General features: G+C 39.0%; 1 protein-coding gene and 1 long non-coding RNA gene across 2 annotated transcripts; one reads left to right on the top strand and one right to left on the bottom strand.

Annotated features, from left to right (window-relative positions):
* Positions 1-205: 205 nt before the first annotated feature.
* Positions 206-13,850, top strand: LOC109026919 (uncharacterized). The gene is made up of 4 exons (XR_002005974.3): positions 206-300; positions 1,219-1,279; positions 2,681-2,817; positions 11,003-13,850. It is a non-coding gene; the product is annotated as an uncharacterized lncRNA (long non-coding RNA).
* Positions 13,851-20,252: 6,402 nt separating this feature from the next.
* LOC101131514 (prostaglandin E synthase 3-like) lies at positions 20,253-21,085 on the bottom strand. The gene has a single exon (XM_055351833.2). The coding sequence runs from the start codon at positions 21,035-21,037 to the stop codon at positions 20,555-20,557; it is 483 nt and encodes a 160-aa protein (XP_055207808.1). The 5' UTR covers positions 21,038-21,085; the 3' UTR covers positions 20,253-20,554.
* Between the last annotated feature and the right edge of the window lie 2,336 nt (positions 21,086-23,421).

Below are 23,421 nucleotides of genomic sequence, written 5' to 3'. Positions count from 1 at the left end.
AATTTATTATAGTGTGATTTTATTTTTATAGATTGTTTTCTAAGAGCTGTTTGTGTTTTATGTCTAATTCAGTAATGACTTCTAACATACAGAATAAGTGGCATTATCTCTATTTTACAGCAAAAGCAAATAAAATAGTAAAAAGCCTGAGTGAACATTTCATTTAAAAATATATTTATAGTGACGTGGTTTCACTTTGTTGCTTAGGTTGGTCTTGAACTCCTTCCTTCAAATGATCCCCCTCCCTCGGCCTCCCAAATTGCTGGGATTATAGGCATGAGCCACCAGACCCAACCTTGTGTGAGTATTTCTTTTTTTTTTCTTTTTCTTTTTCTTTCTTTTTTTTTTTTTTTTTTGAGATGGAGTTTCACTCTTGTTGCCCAGGCTGGAGTGCAGTGGCACGATCTCGGCTCACTGCAACCTCCACCTCCTGGGTTCAATCAATTATCCTGCCTCAGCCTCCCAAGTAGCTGGGACTACAGGCATGCACCACTATCCTGGCTAATTTTGTATTTTTAGTAGAGATGGGGTTTCTCCATGGTGGTCAGGCTGGTCTCGAACTCCCGACCTCAGATGATCCACCCACCTTGGCCTCCCAAAGTGCTGGGATTACAAGTGTGAGCCACCAGGCCCAGCCAAGCATTTCTCACTTACACATTAAAATTATATATTAGATGTATATAAATTGCAGATATAGTGTCTTTTCTCATTCATACTTTGTAAAATAATTTTATCTAAACTCTATCATCCTTCCTTAACACTGTAGCTCCTTTATTATTAAAACTACTTTAGGCCGGGTGCGGTGGCTCACGCCTGTAATCCCAGCACTTTGGGAGGCCGAGGCGGGCGGATCACGAGGTCAGGAGATCGAGACCATCCTGGCTAACACGGTGAAACCCCGTCTCTACTAAAAAAAAAAAAAATACAAAAAATTAGCCGGGCGCGGTGGCGGGCGCCTGTAGTCCCAGCTACTCGGGAGGCTGAGGCAGGAGAATGGCGTGAACCCGGGAGGTGGAGCTTGCAGTGAGCCGAGATCGCGCCACCGCACTCCAGCCTGGGCGACAAAGCAAGACTCCGTCTCAAAAAAAAAAAAAAAAAAAAATAAATAAATAAATAAATTAAATAAAATAAATAAAACTACTTTAAAGTCTTTTACTTTTTAGAGCATAACATTCTTACATCTGTCAAAATTATTTGAACCATTTAAAATCTCTGCAGATTGTCCTGGAAGCATTCATCACAATGAAACATCTATTCAAGGAGAGCTCCTATAACTCTGGTAAGAATAACAAGAGTCTGTGGCACTTGACCCTTGGGCCTCTTCATCCTCATTTTCAGTTCGGGTTGACAAAAGGTCCACTACTGGGGGCTATGGAAAGAAGGTGGGGCTGCCTCTTCTCTCACATTCTGAGCAGGGATAACATATCCCATCAGGAGTGCCAGTCCACCAGAATTTTTCATCCCCTCCAATAGTGAGTTGTAAAGACTAAATTTCTGGTGAGTGTGACCAGAAGTCAAGGGCTCCCAAACTTTCCCAGTCCCACTCATAGAGCAGAGGCTCCATAACTGCCCAACAGGTTCTCCTTGCCTGTTGCCTAGATAGAGCTGATTTATCAAGACAGGGGAATTGCAGTAGAGAAAGCGTTTAATTCACACAGAGCTGGCTGTATGGGATTCTCAAGTTTTATTATTACTCAAATGATTCTCCCTGAAAGTGTGGGTATGGGGGTTTCTGAGGATAATTTGGTGGGTAGGAGGTTGGGGAGTGGGGAGTGCTGATTGGCTGGGTTAGGGATGAAATCACAGGGCATCAAAGCTGTCCTCTTGCATGAGTTGGTTCCTGGGTGGGGGCCACAAGACCAGATGAGCCAGTTTATTGACCTGGATGGCAATTGGAGAGGTCTGGAATCTTGTGGCCTCTAGCTGCATGACTCTCAGACCACAATTTCTAATCTCATGGCTGATTTGTTAGTCTTGCAAAGTCGGTCTAGTTCTCAGGGAAGAAGGGGTTTTATTTTGGGAAAAGGCTAACTAAATTCCTTCCAATGTCAGTTCGGCCTATGCTCAGGGATGAACAAGGACAGCTTGGAGGTTAGAAGTAAGATAGAGTCAGGTCAGATCTCTTTCACATAATAATATTCTCAGTTATAATTTTTGCAAGAAGATTTCAGCTTTAGCTCAGGAATGGCAGAATGAGAAACCCTGGCCTGTCACCCTCACTCTGGTTCACTTGTAGGGTGGTTTTTCCATGTTGGGAGGGGCAACTGGCAAAGAGCAGAAGCTACCACCTCTGCCCATTCGAAGGGGTCATGGCTCAGAGATATTTTCCAGAGAGAGAGAGGCAGTCCATAAAATCAGAGCTCCAAAGCTTTTCCCACAGAAACTGACTTTATTTGAAAAAGAGTATGGGCCGGGGGGGGAGATTCAAGCCTGGAAACATAAATAAAATTTACTACTAGATGACTGACTTTACAAGAAATACTATTAATAAAAGAAGGTTTTCAGGCAGAAAGCAGATGACTCCAGATGGCAATACACATCCACATGGACAAACAAAGAGCACCAATAAGATAATTATATAGTTATAAAAGACTGTATAAATGCATATTTCTTATTTCTCTTTTTAACTAATTTTTAAAAGACAGTTGTATAAAGCAATATGTATATAATTGTGTTTCAGGCTCATAACATATAGAAACGTGATATACTTAAGAACAGGACAAGAGAGGACAGTAGGAGCGAAGCTGCATTGGAATAAAGAAATGACAGCAGATGTTAACTTGAACCCCCAGGAATACATTAAGAGAACCTGAAACTGTAAGTTAACATAACAAGCTCCATGCATTTATACCTTCCCCTTCAGCTTCTTTAAAAGACATAAAATTATGTGAATTAATTATAACAATGTATTATATTGTTTGAACATATATTTAACGTATTTAATATCAAAAAAGTGAGAAAAACTAGTATTTTTAGACTTATAAGAGTAAAAATTTTCTCATTGGAATTGATTTAGCATAAATGTGATATATATTCTCATAAATTACATATATGATACACTCTAGAGAAATTAGTAAGAAAATATTAGAACTCAAATCAATAACCTAATCTTTTACCTTAAGATGCTGGTAAATGAAGAGCAAACTAAATCCAAAGCTAGCAGAAAGAAGAAAATAATAAAGAATTTTGGAAATAAAGAGTAGAAATTAATGAGATAGAGAATGTAAGACAGAAGTAGAGAAAATCAATAAAATCAAAAGCTGTTCTTAGAAGAGATCAACAAAATTGGCAAAAAAAAACCTGTTTTGTTAGACTGGCCAAAACAAAACAAAAAACCCAGCAGAAGAACAGGAGACTCAAATTACCAAAATCAAGAATGAAAAGGGGGACATTACTTCTGACCTTACAAAAATAAAAAATATTTTAAGGTAATGCTATCAACAACTGTATGCCAACAAATTAAATTAGACATAATGGACAAATTCGTAGAAAGACTCAAACTACCAAAACTGCCCCAAATTGAAAGTGAAAGCAGGGACAAGCTCTTCATTTCTGGGAAATAGACTAGATATTAAGAAAACCACTCTTTTCTGTTTAGTGCAATGTGTTGGGGACAGTTTTTGTGCTTTTTGTTTTTATGTCAGACAGCTGGGAAAGAATATTTAGGGAATTTTTCATTTAGATGGTGGGGATGAGGAAGCATCATTTCCTTACTTTCAGTTCACTTGGTTTGCAGTCTATGGAATCCTTCTAGTAGATGATCACAGATCAAATTAATTCACAGTTTAGTATTATTACATGATGCAATAATTATTGTATATATGCCTAGCAGTCTCAATATCAGTATCCAATGAACAGACTGAATTTCAGGTGTGGAATGTTTTTATAGTAAGCTTATTTTCACACAAAGAGCTCTATGCAGCTGCCCGTAGAGTGCATAGCAAGAGGGATTCAGTGATTCAGCTGGGGTCACTGAGCCTCATATCAAATGGACGCAAGACCTGCAAGCTAGAAAAACGACCATATGCATGTGTGTGTATAGAGAGCAAATACACTGCATGCACAGCACTGTACTAGGTGCTGAGAAGTGTACGAAGATTAATTAGACACAGGCACTGCCCTAAACTGGACTTACTCTAGTGGGTAAGATTGACTTGCACTCAAAGCATAAAAGCAAAGGCCTGGCGAGGAGTGGAAGAATGGAGCACTGAACACTGAAATATGTAGCCCAAGATTGCACATTGGAAGATTTCAAACTTTTATCCATGAAGAATTTCCTTTCATGTCACTTATGTGAAATGAGTTGAGTTTTAATTTTATAAAAAATGACCTGACAGTAAAAAACAGACACGTAGACCAATGGAACAGAATAGAGAATTCAGAAATAAATTTACATATTTAAAGTCACCTTATTTTTGACACAGAGGCCAGCAATATACATTGGGGAATGTATGTTCATAATTGATGCAGGGAAATGTGGATATTAATGTGCTGTATGAAAAATCAATTCAAAATGGATTAAATATTTAAATGTAAGACCCCCAGCTTTAAAACTATCACAGAAAAACATAGGGAAAATACTTGTGGACATCAGTCCAGGCAACAATTTGATGGGTAAAACTTCAATAGCACACTCAACAAAAGCAAAAATAGACAAATGAGACTGTTAAACTAAAAGGTTTTTGTGCAGCAAAGGAAAAAATCAACAGAATGGAGAGTCATCTTATGTAATGGGATAATGTATTTGCAAGCTATTCAACTGACAAAGGACTAATATTCAGAATATACAAGAGTCTCAACTCAAAAAAAAACAAACAATCTTATTTTAAAAATGGGCAAAATATATGAATAGACGTTTCTCAAAAGAAGACATACAAATGGCTAACAAGTATATAAAAAGTGCTCAACATGTCTTAGATCTGGCAGGATGACCGAATAGGAACAGCTCTGGTCTGTAGCTCCCAGTGAGACCAACGCAGAAGGTGATTTCTGCATTTCCAACTGAGGTACCCTGTTCATCTCATTGGGACTGATTAGGCAGTGGGTACAGCCCATGGAGAAGCAGGGTGGGGGCGTTGACTTAACTGGGAAGTGCAAGGAGCCAGGGTCCTCCCTCCCTCAGCCAAGGGGAGCCCTGAAGGACTGTGCTATCCAGCCCAGATACTATGCTTTTCCCACGGTTTTTGCAATCCACAGACCAGGATATTCCCTCTTGTGCCTACACCACCAGGACCCTGGGTTTCAAGCACAAAACTGGGCAGCTGTTTGGGGAGACACCGAGCTAGCTGTAGGATTTTTTTTTTTTTTTTGTATCCTAGTGGCACCTGGAACCCCAGCAAGACAGAACTGTTCACTCCCCTGGAAAGGAGGCTGAAGCCAGGGAGCTAAGTGGTCTTGCTCAGTGGGTCCCACTCCCACACAGCCCAGCAAGCTAAGAACCACTGGCTTGAAATTCTCACTGCCAGCACAGCAGTCTGAAGTTGACCTGGGACAATGGAGTCTAGTGGGGAGACGGGCGTCCACCATTAGTGAGGCTTTGAGTAGGCGATTTTTCTCCTGACAGTGCTAAGGAGGCTGGGAAGTTTGGACTGGATGGAACTCAGCACAGCACTGCAAAGCAGCTATGGCCAGACTGCCTCTCTAGATTCCTCCTCACTGGGCAGAGCATCTCTGAAAGAAAGGCAGTAGCCCCAGCTTATAGATAAAAAAAACTCCCATCCCCCTGGGACAGAGCACCTGGGGCAAGGGGCGGCTTTGGGCACAGCTTCAGCAGATTTAAACTTTCCTGACTGCCGGCTCTGAAGAGAGCAGCAGATCCTGACAAGGAGGATTCTCCCAGCAAAACGCTCGAGCTCTGCTAAGGAACAGACTGCCTTCTCAAGTGGGTCCCTGACTAGGAGAGACCTCCCAACAGCGACACCTCATACCAGAGAGTTCCAGCTGGCATCAGGCCGGTGCCCCCCTGGGACATAGCTTTTGGAGGAAGGAGCAGGCAGCAATCCTTGCTGTTGTGCAGCCTCTGCTGGTGATACCAGGCAAACAGGGTCTGGAGTGGACCTCCAGCAAACTGCAACAGACTTGCAGAAGAGAGGACTAACCATGAGAAAAAAACGAACAGAAAGCAATAACATCAACATCAGCAAAATGGACCCCCCCCCCCCACAAAAACCCAGTCCAAAGGTCATCAGCCTCAAAGATCAAAGGTAGACAAATCCACAAAGATGAGGAAAAACCAGCACAAAAATGCTGAAAATTCCAAAAACCAGAATGCCTCTTCTTCTCTAAATGATCCCAATTCCTCTCCAGCAAGAGCACAAAACTGGACAGAGAATAAGTTTGACAAATTGAAAGAAGTAGACTTCAGAAGGTGGGTAGTAACAAACTCCTCTGAGCTAAAGGAGCATGTTCTAACCCAATGCAAGGAAGCTAAGAACCTTGATAAAAGTTATGGGAACTGCTAGCTAGAATATTCAGCTTAGAGAAGAATATAAATGACCTGATGGAGCTGAAAAACACAGCACGAGAACTTCCTGAAGCATACAAAAGTATCAATAGCCAAATCAATAGTGGAAGAAAGGATATCAGAGATTTAAGATTAACTTACTAAAATAAGGCGTGAAGTCAAGATTAGAGAAAAAAGAATAAAAAGGAAAGAACAAAGCCTCCAAGAAATATGGGACTGTGAAAAGACCAAATCTACGATTGATTGGTCTACCCAAAAGTGATGGGGAGAATGAAACCAAGTTGGAAAACACACTTCAGGATATTATCCAGGAGAACAGCAAGACAGGCCAACATTCAAGTTCAGGAAATATAGAGAACACCACTATGATACTCCTTGAGAAGAATAACTCCAAGACACATAATCTTTAGATTCTCCAAGGTTGAAACGCAGAAACACACGTAAGGGCAGCTAGAGAGAAAGGTCAGGTTGCCTACAAAGGGAAGCCCATCAGGCTAACAGTGGATCTCTCTACAGAAACCCTACAAGCCAGAAGACAGTGGGTGTCAATATTCAATATTCTTAAAGAAAAGAATCTTCAACCCAGAATTTCATATCCAGCCAAACTAAGCTTCATAAGTGAAGGAGAAATAAAATCCTTTCCAGACATGCAAATGGTGAGGGATTTTGTCAACACCAGGCCTGCCTTACAAGAGCTCCTGAAGGAAGCACTAAATATGGAAAGGAAAAACTGGTACCAGTCACCACAAAAACATACCAAAATATAGGGACCATCAACACTATGAAGAAACTGCATCAACTAATGTGCAAAATAACCAGGTAGCATCATAATGACAGAATCAAATTCACACAGAACAATATTAGCCTTAAATGTAAATGAGGTAAATGCCCCAATTAAAAGAAACAGCCTGGTAAATTGGATAAAGAGTCAAGACCCATTGGTGTGCTGTATTCAGGAGACCCATTGCACATGCAAAGACACATATAGGCTCAAAATAAAGGTATGGAGAAAAATTTACCAAGCAAATGAAAAGAAAAAAAAATGCAGAGATTGCAATCCTAGTCTCTGACCAAACAGACTTAAAACCAACAAAGATCAGAAAAGACAAATAAGGGCATTACATAATGGTAAAGGGATCAATGCAATGAGAAGAGTTAACTATCCAAAATATATATGCACCCAATACAGGAGCACCTGACCTAAAGAGAGACTTAGACTCCCACACAATAATAGTTGGAGACTTTAACAGCCCACTGTCCATATTAGACAGATCAATGAGACAGAAAATTAACAAGAATATTCAGGACTTGAACTCAGCTCTTGACCAAGCAGAGCTAATAGACATCTACAGAGCTCTCCACCCCAAATCAACAGAATATGCATTCTTCTCAGCATCACATAGTACTTATTCTGAAATCAACCACATAATTGGAAGTAAAACACTCTTCAGCAAATGCAAAAGATTGGAAATCATAAAAAACAGTCTCTCAGACCACAGTGCAATCAAATTAGAAGTCAGGATTAAGAACCTCACTCAAAACTGCACAACTACAGGGAAATTCAACAACCTGCTCCTGAATGACTACTGGGTAAATAATGAAATTAAGGCCGAAATAAAGAAGTTCTTTGAAACCAATGAGAACAAAGAGGCAACATACCAGAATCTTTTTAGCTGGGACACAGCTAAAGCAGTGTTAAGAGGGAAATTTATAGCACTAAATGGCCAGATCAGAAAGCAAGGGAGATCTAAAATTGACACCTTAACATCACAATTAAAAGAACTGGAGAAGCAAGGGCAAACAAATTCAAAAGCTAGCAGAAGGCAAGAAATAACTAAGATCAGAGCAGAACTGAAGGAGATAGAGACTCAAAAAACCCTTCAAAAAATCAATGAATCCAGGAGCTGTTTTTTTGAAAAAGTTAACAGAATAGATAGAACACTAGTCAGATTAATAAAAAAGAAAAGAGAGAAGAATCAAATAGACACAATAAAAAATGATAAAGGGGATATCACCCTTTATCTGATCCCACAGAAATACAAACTACCATTGGAGAATACTATAAACACCTCTAGACAAATAAACTAGAAAATCTAGAATAAATGGATACATTCCTGGACACATACACCCTCCCAAGACTAAACCAGGAAGAAGTCAAATCCTTGAATAGACCAATAACAACTTTTGAAATTTAGGCAATAGTTAATAGCCTACCAACCAAAAAAAGTCCAGGACCAGACAGATTCACAGCCAAATTCTACCAGAGGTACAAAGAGGAGCTGATACCATTCCTTCTGAAACTATTCCAAACAATAGAAAAAGAGGGACTCCTCCCTATCTTGTTTTATGAAGTCAGAATCATCCTGATTCCAAAACTTGGCAGAGTCACAACAAAAAAAGAAAATTTCAGGCCAATATCCCTGATGAACATCGATGTGAAAATCCTCAGTAAAATACTGGCAAACCAAAACCAGCAGCACATCAAAAAGCTTATCCACCAAGATTAAGTTGGCTTCATCCCTGGGATGCAAGGCTGGTTCAACATACGCAAATCAATAAACGTAATCCATCATATTAACAGAACCACATAATTATCTCAATAGATGCCAAAAAGGCCTTCAATAAAATTCAACACCCCTTCACGCTAAAATTCTCAATAAACTAGATATTAATGGAACATATCACAAAACAATAAGCGCTATTTCTGACAAACCCATAGCCAATATCATACTGAATAGACAAAAGCTGGAAGCATTCCCTTTGCAAACTGGCACAAGGCAAGGATGCCCTCTCTCACCACTCCTATTCAACATAATATTAGAAGTTCTGGCCAGGGCAATCAGGCAAGAGAAATAAATAAAGCACATTCAAATAGGAAGAGAGGAAGTCAAATTGTCTCTATTTGCAGATGACATGATTGTTTATTTAGAAAACAGCATCATCTTAGCCCAAAAATCTCTTTAAACTGATAAGCAACTTCAGCAAAGTCTCAGGATACAAAATCATTGTGCAAAAATCACCAGCATTCCTATTCACCAATAATAGACAAGCAGAGCGCCAAATCACGAGTGAACTCCCATTCACAATTACTACAAAGAGAATAAAATACCTAGGAATACAACTTACAAGGGATGTGAAGGACCTCTTCATGGAGAACTGCAAACCACTGCTCAAGGAAATAAAAGAGTACACAAACAAATGGAAAAACATTCCATACATACTTATGGATAGGAAGAATCAATACCGTGAAAATGACCATACTGCCCAAAGTAATTTTCAGATTCAATGCTATTCCCATGAAGCTACCACTGACTTTCTTCACAGAACTAGAAAAAACTACTTTAAATTTCATATGGAACCAAAAAAGAGCCCGTATATCCAAGACAATACCAAGCAAAACGAACAAAGCTGGAGGCATCGTGCTATCTGACTTCAAAGTATACTACAAGGCTATAGTAACTAAAACAGCATGCTATGGTACCAAAACATGTATATAGACCAATGGAAGAGAACAGAGGTCTCAGAAACAACACCCACAACTACAACCATCTGATCTCCAACAAACCCGACAAAAGCAAGCAATGGGAAAAGGATTCCCTATTTAATAAATGGTGCTGGGAATACTGGCTAGCCATATGCAGAAAATTGAAACTGGACCCCTTCCTTACACCTTACACAAAAGTTAATTCAAGATGGATTAATGACTTAAATGTAAAACCCAAAACCATAAAAACCCTAGAAGAAGACCTAGGCAATACCATTCAGGACATAGGCATGGGCAAAGACTTCATGACTAAAACACCAAAAGCAATTGCAACAAAAGCCAAAATTGACAAATGGGATCTAATTAAACTAAAGAGCTTCTGCACAGCAAAACAAACTATCATCAGAGTGAACAGGCAACCTACAGAATGGGAGAAAATTTTTGCAACCTATCCATCTGACAAAGATCTGGTATCCAGGATCTACAAGGAACTTAAACAAATTTACAAGAAAAAAACAAACAACCCCATCAAAAAATGGGCAGAGGATATGAACAGACACATCTCAAAAGAAGACATTTATGTGGCTAACAAACATATGAGAAAAGGCTCATCATCACTGGTCATTAGAGAAATGCAAATCAAAATCACAATGAGATACCATCTCACGCCAGTTAGAATGGTGATCATTAAGAATTCAGGAAACAACAGATGCTGGAGAGGATGTCGAGAAATAGGAATGCTTTTACACGCTGGTGGGAGTGTAAATTAGTTCAACTATTGTGGAAGACAGCGTGGCTACTCCTCAAGGATCTAGAACCAGAAATACCATTTGGCCCAGCAATCCTATTACTGGGTATATACCAAAAGGATTATAAATTATTCTACTGTAAAGACACATGCACACCTATGTTTATTGCAGCACTATTTACTATAGCAAAGACTTATAACCAATCCAAATGCCCATCAATGATAGACTGGATAAAGAAAATGTGGCATATGTACATCATAGAATACTATGCAGCCATAAAAAAGAATGAGTTCTTGTTCTTTGCAGGGACATGGATGAAGCTGGAAACCATCATCCTTGGCAAACCAACACAGGGACAGAAAACCAAACATCACATGTTGTCATTCATAAGTGAGAGCTGAACAATGAGAACACATGGACACAGGGAGGGTAAGATCACACATCGGCCCTTGTTTTGGGGGTAGTGGGCAAGGGAGGGAGAGCATGAGGACAAATACCTAATGCTCGCCGGGCTTAAAACCTAGATAATGGGTTGATAGGTGCAGCAAACCACCATGGCACATGTATACCTATGTAACAAACCTGCACGTTCTGCACATGTATCCCAGAAATTAAACCTCACTAATCATCAGTGAAATGCAAATCAAAACCACAATGATATATCATTTCTCCTCAGTTAGAATGACTATTGAAAAAATTAATGCAAATACTAATAAAGATGAGGAGAAAAGAGAACTCTTATATGCTATTAGTGGGAAAGTAAATTAGTAAAGCCATATGAAAAACAGTGTGGACCTTTCTCAAAAACACTAAAAAGATGGAACTACCACATGATTCAGTTTTTTCCACTATTAAGTCTTTATCCAAAGGAAAGAAGGAAACAACAGACACTGGGGCCACATTGAGGGTGGAAGTTGAGAGGAGGGAGAGGATTGAAAAACTACCTGTTGCATAGCATGCCTATTAACCTGGGTGATGAAATAATTTGTACACCAAAATCCCATGACATGCAATTTAGCTATATAAGAAAACTGCACATAACCTAAAAGAAACCTAAAATAAAAGCTAAAAAGGAAATTAGTATATAGAAGAAATATATGCACTCCATGTTTATTGTAGCACTATTCAAAATAGCTGATACTGCATCAACCTAAATATCCAACTACAGATGAATGCATAAAGACAGTATAGTGTAGCTACACAATGGATTAGTATTCAGTCATAAAAGTGAAATCCTGTCATTCAAGACAACATGGATGAGCCTACATAATTAAAATGAAATAAGCCAGGCACAGAAAGATAAATACTCACACATATGAAAGCTAAAATAAGTTGAGCTTATGGAAGTAGAGATTAGAACTGTGATTATTACAGGCTGGGAAAGGTAGAGGGGAGAGGACAGTAGGGAGAGGTTGGTTAACAGCTACAATATTATAGCTAGATGGGGGAATAAGTTTAAGTGTGCTATAGTATTGTAGGGTGAATATAGTTAACAATAATTTATTGTATATTTTCAAAATGCTAGGAGAGAGGATTTTGAATCTATCTAACACAAAGAAATTATAAATGTTTGAGGTGATGAATGTGAGAAACATGCTCACCTGTCCAAACCCGAAGAACTGACTTAGAGGCACGAAGAACAGTGAAAGTGAGACTTAATAATGGTGTTGCAAGATCGGGCACATGGTAGACAGGCACACATGGGGCAGTTACAACAGGTAGTTTATCTCCTAGCATGCAAGTCCCTACCCCAGTTCCTTGATGGTTGAGTACTATGGGGTTAAAATCTTCCCAGACATCGCCTAAGTTTCAATATCCCCCTTATAAGGTTATACTCCCTCCCCTTCCCAGCTTAAGTTTTGATTTCCCAATAATGAAACTTTATTCCCTTTTATGTGCTGACCCCTCATCTACATTCTGTTTGCTTATTGTGAACTTCTAGGTGCATAAGCCATGCGGTTTGTTCCATTTGCCTGCCAGTACTTACATTTATTGTGTCTTGAAAGTGGACCATTTAAAATGTTTTCTCACAATGAATATGCTAATTACTCTGATTTGATCATTACACATTATGTATATGTATCAAAATATCACTCTATGTCCCATAGATATGTATAACTATTATGTGTTAACTAAAAAAAAATAGCCTGATGGTTGTTCTTATATACACTTAAATTTGTTTCTCAATCATCTATTCTGTTCTATTTTCTGTTTATTCTAGTAAACTCAGTAGTACACTAAAATGACTTATGTTGTGTTTTAACAATGGAGCTAATTCTTTTCCAATACATTGTTTTGGCTCCTATTATTAACTGTTGTGGGAAGTCAGGGACCCCAAACGGATGGACTGGCTGAAGCCATGGCAGAAGAATATAAATTGTGAAGATTTCATGGGCATTTATTAGTTCCCCAAATTAATACTTTTATAATTTCTTACACCTGTCTTTACTGCAACCTCTGAACATAAATTGTGAAGATTTTATGGACACTTATCACTTCCCTAATCAATACTCTTTTGATTTCCTATGCCTGTCTTTAATCTCTTAATCCCATCATCTTCGTAAGCTAAGGGTGAATGTCGCCTCAGGACCCTGTGATGATTGTGTTAACAGCACAAATCGTTTAAACAATATGAAATCTGGGCACCTTGAAAAAAGAACAGGATAACAGCGATGTTCAGAGAACAAGGGAGATAACCTTAAAGTCTGGCTGCCTGTGGGCTGGGTGGAACAGAGCCATATTTCTCTTCTTTCAAAAGCAAATAGGAGAAATGTCGCTGTATTCTTTTTCTCAGCAAGGAACATCCCTGAGAAAGAGAATATGTTCCTAAGGGGAGGCCTCTGAAATGGCCACTTTGGGAACGTCTGTCTTTTACAGTTGTAGATAAGGGATGAAATAAGCCCCGGTCTCCTGTAGCGCTCCCAGGCTTATTAGGACAAAGAAATTCCTGCCTAATAAATTTTGGTCAGACCAGTTGTCTGCTCTCAAAGCCTGTCTCCTGATAAGATGTTATCAATGACAATGCGTGCCCAAAACTTCATTAGCAATTTTCATTTCACCCCGTCCTGTGATCTCACCCTGCCTCCAACTGCCTTGTGATCTTTTGTTGCGCTTGAAGCATGTGATCTCTGTGACCCACAACCTATTCATGCACTCCCTCCCCTTTGAAAATTGCTAATAAAAACTTGCTGGTTTTACAGCTCAGGGGGCATCACAGAACCTGCCGACATGTGATGTCCCCCTGGACACCCAGCTTTAAAATTTCTCTCTTTTGTACCCTTTCCCTTTATTTCTCAGACCAGCTGACACTTAGGGAAAATAGAAAAGAACCTATGTGAAATATCGGGGGTGAATTTTCCCCAATAATTAACCAATTTTTCTGAGTGAAAATTAGGATCACTTTGTGAATTGCACCAGCACTGGATTTGTACTGGATGTGTGCCAAATATACACTGATTTATAGATACTATTTTTAGTTAACTGCCTTTGTTTTCAATCATGGCTTCTTGCTGTATGTATTTCATGGCCACGTGGAATTGTAAGTCCGATTAAACCTCTTTGTTTTGTAAATTGCCCAGTCTTGGGTATGTCTTTATCAGCAGCATGGAAACAGACTAATACACATTGTTTTGGCTCATCCTTCCATTTTTGAACAGAAACTAGGATCATATTATGAAGTTCCTACAAAATTTTCATTGGCATTGTATTGGATACAGTAGGCCAATATAAATTGATCAATAGATATTTAATATTTTTACTTCTTTGCTTTCACTTTAGATCATGGTCTGTTGCTCCATTTATTCTAAACCCTTTTTTTAGTATTGGCAGTTCTTCTATGTTTCTATTCAAATTCACATTTTATGATCAATTTATAGATATATTTAAAAATTTTAAATTTATATTTGATTGAAACTTTCCAGTGAATTTTTAAAACTAGATATTGTTCTATAATGGAATGACTTCAACCGGGAGCCTAAGGCAGATTCTGTCATGTAGAGTTCCATGAGCATATGTAGTATTTTTAAATGAATTAAATTTGCATAATTTTTGACATGGCATTACCGTTCAGTTCAATTCGCTGTTATCTTACAGATAGTACATGCTTTTGGACTTACGGATAGTGTATTGGACTTTTCTGGCCTCACAGAGTGGTGAGTTTTCAGTCCTCATGGAACTGGCATCCATTAGGACAAATTTTGCTGTGGGTCAGTCACCAATAAAACCAGATGAGCGTCTCCTTCCATTTAAATTTTTGTCCTCAGAGCCCAGGCTTCATCCATAGAACATTTTTTTTTCTAATGTTCTTCCTGCTGGAGAGTGAAGATTACTGGGTCTACCTTTGGAGAGGGTCAGCTTTCAGGTTGGAGGCACCAGACATGAGGTGCACAGGCATTACCTTCTTACAGACTGCCACCAGTCTCATGAAGTCATCTTGTTACTGCAGCTTGGACCCTGATTTCTTGGCTCTTGTGTAAATAGAAATTAACACTGGACCAAACAGAAATTTTTATCAGGCAACATTTAATAGGCTTGCAGCCTGAGCAAGGCAAGAGAGCAACATACAGGAAAGGGATCCCCATTGCTAGCTCTCCAAAGGGCTTAGCTCTTGTCATTTAAGGAAGTTGAGGAGAAAAATAACTGATATGTAGGCATGTAGAGGTGGGGAGTTTTTAGCACCAAAGATGACTCGGTCCTTCAGAAGCCACTCTGAGGAACATTTGTCTTGAATAAAACTTCATTTTAGAGGCACCTTCAAAAAGAAAGAGGATAAAATTTCTCTGGCCCAATGGGTAGCACTTTTGGTTGATATGCAGAAGTCTCCAAATGCAATTCTGAATAAAAAACTGCTTCACTAACAAATTCATTGGTCAAAGCCAATGAGCAATTTGAAAAAATTAACTAGTAACAAATGACTAATTTTATTAGTAAATCCTGCTCTTCTTTGCCTACATCTACCTCCCCATATTCAGCTTTCTCTATTCCCCCTTATATTTCTAATTTCCCTGCTTCAACACCTCATACTCCTTCCTCCTCTTACTCAGACCTCTAGCTTTCCCCAACTCTCCTGAAACCCCCAAATGCCAAGGACCTCTGATACAGGTCACATTTGACAGTTTACTTTAAAAGTAAACGGGCTTCCAAAGGTATTCATGTTGGGGAGGTCTTGTAATTCATGGCAACATCCTGTCCCTGAGTAAAAAATATTAACATGAAGAGTCCTCTTCCCTTCTTCTAAACTTTCCTATATGTTCCTATAAAAGCCTTCCAACTTGTAGCAGATTCTGGAAAATTCCCAACTGTGTTGGTGTGTCTTCCAGGATTTATCCTCATATTTGTCTTCCAATATACTTTTATCAAATTTTTTGTCTCAGCCTTATTTTGGTGGATACTTCTAAAAATTCTTTCTCATGATCCAGGTATGAAGGGAACTATGAAGTTTAAACTTTGTACTGAATTAAGCTGAATTAAGAACTCTAATAAAATATTTCCCTAAACTCAAATAAGGTTGGCAAATATTCATAGAATTTAGAATTCTTTTGGATGAACATGACCCAGGGTTACCTGATTGTTATAGATGGAATGTTTTTGCTTTGTTCCCCCAAACTCAACTGTTGAAGCCCTAACTTCCAGTGTGACAGTATTTGGAGATGGGCTCTTTGGGATGTAATTAGGGTTAAATTAGCTCATGAGGGTGAGGACATCCAGATGGAATTAATGACCTTATTAGAAGAAGAAGAGATCTTTCTCTTCTTGTCTGTGAAAAAGCAGAGAGGAAAGGCCAGATGAGGACACAGTAAGTAGGCAGCCATCTGCAGCCCAAGGAGAGAACACTTCCCACCCTCTAGAACTGTGAGAAAATAAATTTCTGTTGTTTAAGCCACCCAGTATATGGCTTTTTTTTTTTCTGACAGCCCTAGTGTTGCAGGACTTTTCCTTAGTTCAGCTAAAGACGGGGTTCTTGTCCATCCCACGGACATGAAAATTTAGGCTTCCAGGAGGTTTAAAGGGTGAGTGAAGCAGGGTTTTATTGTGTGAAAAGGGAAAAAAGAGGGGAAACAGGGACTCTCGCAAAGCCAGAGTCCCTCTGCTAGAGGGCTTCCTGCCAGGCACTTGAATCTGAGGTTCCACCCAGGAAGAGGAGGGGCCAGGCTCGGGCTGCTCCCTGCTGCAAACGTCCTGAATTTCCCCAGGCTCCACCTCAGCGGGCTGGCTTGTTGGAGTTTCTCCAGGACCCCCTCCCACCTGGCTGTCTCACTGGCAGTCTAACACACTGACCTATGTGTGACCTATATCAACTTGTAGTCATGTTGGTTAAAATCTGAAATGCTAAATCCTGGGTGACAAAAGCTGGTTATGCTTTCCTGGAAAGGGAGCTACAGAATCCTTCTTTCCACAGTAAATCTGAGGGTCAAAAAAAAATTTTTTTTTAAAGGCTATAAGAGTAGGTTGAAGTCTCCTAAAAGCCAGACCTGAAACATTTCCAACAAAAATTAATTGGGCTGTAATTCAGTCATTCAAACTGATGAAACTATAGGAGATTTTCAGAATAGACTAGAAAATACCTTCCAACATTTGTAAGCTAAGGAAGATGTCCAGGTAATAGCTACTCTTTCATCTCATTTCGCCAATGGAGTTAAGCCTGAAATTGGAGACCACATTTGAAAACCAATTAGAATGGAAATAGCCCCTTTATCTGCAGTACAATACCTGGCACAGCATTTTGAAAGGGCTTTAGAACAAAAATTAAGCAGGTTCCAAAATAAACTTGTAGCACTACTAATCCAACAGCTAGGTTACCCATTTTATAACAAGTGACTTGTTGACAAGGACATGTTTGGATATTGTTAATAGGACATAGGAAAGAAGATTGTCCCATCTTACAAGAGAAAAACAAAGACGGAAAAATTCCTAATTCAGATCAATCGATGTTCTCACAAAAACCAGAGAAGGAAAAACCATCCAATATTCTGCCTTATGCTAAACACTCACAGTAAATACAATACTAATATAGATGGTCAACTTCATCAATTCCTGGTAAATAAGGTTGCTACTCTTTCTACATTAAACCCTGCCATCTTTGCTCAACCTTTTCTTTGGAGTAAGTGTATTACACAGGTGGTATTTCCAATACTCCACAGATTTTCCCTGTATCTCAGCCCTTAACTGTAACTATTGGGGTTTGACTGCATAAACATTCCTTCCTATCTTGTGATACCACCCCTGCATGTTTAATAGGAAGAAATTTACTTTGCAAATGGAACTACAATATTAAATGCACTTCAAAGAGACTATTTTTTAAGGTTGCAGAGAACACTTCTATTCATAATCAAGTTGTGTCTGCTCAAGATGCAATTTTGCCTTCTCCATTATATTTGATACATATTCCAGATAAGGATCTTGACCTTATATCTGGCTGGATCTTTGTGTTTTTATTTCACCCCAATAATGTCCTGGAGCTTTCCAAGTTACCTTCTGAGAACAGATAATTAGAAGGAAAGATAACAAGGAACCTCTGCAATAGACTAGACAAACTGAACCTGAAAGTCCTGAGTGCAAAGCAGTGGATTAAAACTATAAAGAATTTTCTGGGAGCTGTGCTAGTAGTTGCATTAACATCTTCAAATTTTATTTTTGGAAGAAATCTTAGATACCATTTGTTGTTGTTTTTAAAAGTCCATCATATCATGTGAAATATAATCTCACTTACTTCAGGTTTGGGTGACATTTTGAAAAGCCAAGAATGAGGAGGAATCATATTGTTTTTAAGTCTAACTTCCTCAAATATTTGACATACTCATATTGGAACAGGTTAGTCACTTAGAGATGCAGCAAGTGAAGGAAAGGACATGTCTTATATACTGATGAGTGTCTAGCACCAAATTAAGGATGTAGCCTTCCATATGTATTTTGATTAAAAGAATGAAACTGGGAGTGGAGCATGAAGGTCAGAGATGATGTTCTTATTAAAGGCTTTTGAGATGTATTAATAAATTTGCCTCCATCCCTTCACCATCCCCCGAAACAGGTGGAATAAGGCTTTTTAATATTAACTAAATTGAGAGGTAGAAAATGGCATGCTATTTTCATAAGTCTTTAAATATTACTGAGATGAATTATATTTTCATATAGTAATTTTTAAATCTTACTCTCACCTTATAATACATAAGTTTCATTGCAGCATTGAACCCTCGGTTAGTGTTATAATAAAAAGTATATTGCATTCAGGCTGGGTGCAGTGGCTCACGCCTGTAATCCCAGTGCTTTGGGAGGCTGAGGCAGGCAGATCACTTGAGGTCAGGAGTTCCAGACCAGGCTGGCCAACATGGCAAAACCCATCTGTACTAAAAATACAAAAATTATCTGGGCATGGTGATGTGTGCCTATCATCCCAGCCACTTGGGAGGTGGAGGCAGGAGAATTGCTTCAACCCGGGAGGCAGAAATTGCAGTGAGCTGAGATTGCGTCACTACACTCCAGCCTGGGTGACAGAGTGAGACTCTGCCTAAAAATATATATATATATATATATATTACATTTAGTGCGTATTATACAGTAGATATTGTGTTAAATTCTTTATAGGTATTATTTATGAAATTTAATTTATTCCTCAGTACAAGCTTGTTGATGTAAGTTATCATCCTCATTTTACAGCAAATATACTACTAAGACTTTTTTTTTTAAGTCTTCCAACAGTTTATTAGAAAGAATGTAGGCATTTAAAAAAATCCCCACTGTCATGAAGATAAATTGAGGTTTTCAGCCCTGGTATAAGCTGAATCAAAAAAAGAAATAAAAAATCCGGCCGGGAGCGGTGGCTCATGCCTGTAATCCCAGCACTTTGGGAGGCTGAGGGGGGCAGATCACGAGGTCAGGAGATCGAGACCATCCTGGCTAACACGGTGAAACCCCATCTCTACTAAAAAATACAAAAAATTAGCCAGGCGTGGTGGCGGGCGCCTGTAGTCCCAGCTACTCGGGAGGCTGAGGCAGGAGAATGGTGTGAACCTGGGACGTGGAGCTTGCAGTGAGCAGAGATCGGGCCACTGCACTCCAGCCTGGGTGACAGACAGAGACTCTGTCTCAAAAAAAAAAAAAAAATACAATAGTGTATTAAACATTTTTCACTCATTTGCCATACTGACAGTGCAAATACAAATCTGGACTAAATGTACAGACTCTCAATCAACAATGTACAGCTTTCTTCGTCTTCCATGCTAAGAGATGAAAAAGCTTAAGGGTCAAACAATACCAAATGTACAGGCTTCAAAAACCATCTAAGTTAGGGCATTCTCTAGTTTTAGCTAAGATACACCTGGAACACTGACAAGTGATCACTTACATAGAATAATGTGAAGTAAATTTTTTGAAAAATAAATTTTAGTGGAACAATCCTGAAGGATAACACCAGAGGAATAGCAGGTTACCAGTAAGGTGTCAGCCAATTTGTTCAGCCACTTTTGAATCCATGTTCTATAATCTAAAATTTAGCTCTCTTTCCCTAAGCTGAGAGCTTCCTATCATCATGTCAGTATCTATATTATGAAGAAAAGGAGACTTAGGTGAGATGTTTTTATTTATCACAACTGCTGCATTAATTGCCTAGGACCTCAACAGCTTCATGAAAGTCTGGGAAATGTTCATGCATAAGGTTATTGCCTTAGCTGACTTAAAATTGCCCCCTACAATGGTACATATCAACCCTTAGTGAAGCCCTTTAAAAAACAAACAGGTTGAAAAATGGGTTAAAGTAGGCAGCTACAGCATCTGCTTTTAGATCAACTCAGGAATTCTCTCAATCATGAAATCTTGCAGAGAAGTTATTTTTCTTTCTCAAAACCCAGGTGATGACAATATTCCTTACTCCAGATCTGGCATTTTTTCATCATCACTGTCTCGTGAATCATCATCTGCTCCATCTACTTCTGGTAAATCTACATCCTCATCACCACCCATGTTATTCATCATCTCAGAGAAACGATCAAAATTAGACATGTCTTCATCTGAATCATCTTCCCAGTCTTTCCAATTATTGAAGTCAACACTAAGCCAATTAAGCTTTGCCCTTTCTTTTGTTAACCTTGGCCATGACTGTCCAGATTCTCCTTTTCGTAAACAACATAGAATTGATCTGTCCGTTCTTTTATGCTTGGAATCATTTGTATCAATACAGTGAAAAAGATCAATTTCATTTAAATGCTTAAAATTATCACTTCCTCCGAGACAACTGAATGTAAGTTTGGATTTTTCAAAATTTACATTAACATCCTTACTGTCTTCAACACAAAACTCAATGAAGACATAGTGCCTTCGATCGTACCACTTTGCAGAAGCAGGCTGCATTGTGAACGGGGCAGGGGGAGGGGCGAAAGGGTGGGCGGGCCTCTCTGGCGGGGTCTGCTGCTATGGAGTCCACTTCTCTCCAGTGGCGACTCCGCGTTTTCTTCCCGGTCGCGGCCTCTTCTCGCTTCCCTCAGGCGACGGCAGCAGTGGCTGGCTCGACCTCGGTCCCCAGAATGCACTGCGCAGACTACTAAGACTTTTAACCACATTTTATGACAGTTCATAATGCCACAAGGTTCTGGCACTTGGTTCAAATGATAACTCACTTTGTTAAAAAAAAGAAGGTTAAATTATGTTTAATAACTGCTCCTTGTTCTTCAAAGTAGGCTAGAAAAGAAAGTGGACTAGAACAATCTGGAACTAAGTATGTGTATCTCTACCTTTCCCCTCCAATTCTGAATGTTTGATTATTCATTTTCTAAAATAATAGTACTGAGAGATTGTGTAAGTCTTACACCAAGTTGTATCTGGGGCATATAAGATGAGTTAAAGAGACTGATCAGAATAGATTAGCAATGGAGAACTCTTTTGAGAGACTTATTGGTGTGCATTGATATCCACCCTCTCTTTATCTCTGCTCATTTTCCCCATAGGGCAATGAGAGGTGCTTCTTTCTTACTATCTTTACAAACTAAGTAGCATTGGGCACTTAAAAGATCCTCTTGAAAAGCTGATATGTGCTCTTTGGGGTTTGGGGACACTAGTACTGGTGACCAACTCATGCCTAAAAACATCTAAAAGTGATAGTCTGGGATGGAATGGTTTGTGGCAAAATAGGAAAGAAAAGACAGTTGGGGGCATCCTGTTCCTACGGTGTATGGCTAAACTGGTGCGCATGAGTTTTTCTCATGGGTATAATCACTGGGGTGTTCTGGACTTGGGTCATATTGAAGGAAATCCTGCACAAGATGTCAACATGTCAAGAGGCATTGATCTCAACACCAAGAATATATTGAATGAGTGGATCTCTAGAAGAGAGAATTTGAGGAAAGGAATCAGAAGTGGACTACAATAGGGACGTGCTATTGGGAGGTCCTGGCAAGGGGGATCAGCAAAGAACCCAAATCATCCTTAAGGACTTAAGCCACCACCAGAAGGTGCCAACACCAGATCAGTTATGTATCATGTAAGGTTTCTTTTCCTTAATTCCCTGCACTCTAATGTTAACAACTTGAAGGTATCATCAACATGAGCTAGTGTACCCAGTCGGAGGTAGAGCTGGAAATGAAAATAAAAAGCCGTACACCTTTCTCACTGTGTGCCTGTAAGGCTGAATCAGGCCTGGGCTGTGTGACTGAGTGGAATTTGAGGGGGAGCAAGATACAAAGGGAGGAACTTTAAATCAAAACTCAGACATTTAAAAATTTAGGTCAAATGTTATTTTTTTATTTAGAAAAAGAGACTTCATTTATCTGAGAGTGACTAATGAACAAACAGGAAAGAAATGTTCTGATTAAGTAAAAGGGGAATTGTAAGAAAGAATAAAGTTGCTTTTTGCTTTCACAGAACTAGATACAAAATATTAACTGTTTGAAAGGTAAGAGCAATAACTAAACTGAGGCATAAACAAGATAAATCTTAAATACAGAACTAATATGTTGTATTGTGTTCCCAGGGTTGGGGAATAGGGAGTACCTATTCTATGGTCCTATTAAGTCTTTCTTAAGTATCATTGTTAAAAACTAAGAATAACTTAAAGAATATTAACAAAGTGCATGACATGAAACAACAGTGGAAAGATTAAAAGAACATTGAAAAATAATGACAAAAAAGATGAGAAGAGTGTTGTATCTGATGTACACAAAAATACTAACTGAAGTCTTAGGTTATTCCTACTATAAGATTTATCTCCATACATCTGCGTGGAAAAACTGGTTGACTTAAACATACAGGAAAATTTCCCACGTTATTAGTTTCTTCCTCCAAAAGTAGAAGACAAAAATACTCTAATTCTCAGACTTTCCCATGGGTAGGCATATGATTTAGATTCTTCCCTGCAGATTGACTTTTGTGAGGCTTAGCTGGAGATGTGAGCAGCTCAAAGATGCAACTTTTCATGGGGTAGGGGAGTGTTTGTTTACTGAAAATGTGAAGGTGGTGGCATCCATTTACTCATAGCTGACACTGCAGAAGCTTCCAGCATTTCATCCAGAGATCATGGTGCTGGTTCATGGTAGCTGTGTTGTTTTCCCGTGAGATGCCTTTACAATGGTAGTATTATCCTCGGTGGAATAGCTGTAGAGTATGGCTCCCTCACAATTCAGGAGCATCGGTGTGCAACCTAATGGTCTTAAAAAGTAAATTACTTTTTACTTAAATTGCTGAGCAGATTGTTATTTGCCATGAAGAACTCTGAATAATACACATCCTGAAACAATTGTAGT

The sequence above is a fragment of the Gorilla gorilla genome, chromosome 1, assembly GCF_029281585.2.
Source record: "Gorilla gorilla gorilla isolate KB3781 chromosome 1, NHGRI_mGorGor1-v2.1_pri, whole genome shotgun sequence".
In the NCBI taxonomy this organism is placed as follows: Eukaryota; Metazoa; Chordata; class Mammalia; order Primates; family Hominidae; genus Gorilla; species Gorilla gorilla.
The sequence above is the reverse complement of the archived record's forward strand: the minus strand, read 5'-3'. Positions and strand labels throughout refer to the sequence as shown.

Coding starts and splice junctions, on each gene's coding strand:
- LOC101131514 (XM_055351833.2), bottom strand. CDS start 21,037: ATGCAGCCTGCTTCTGCAAAGTGGTACGATCGAAGGCACTATGTCTTC.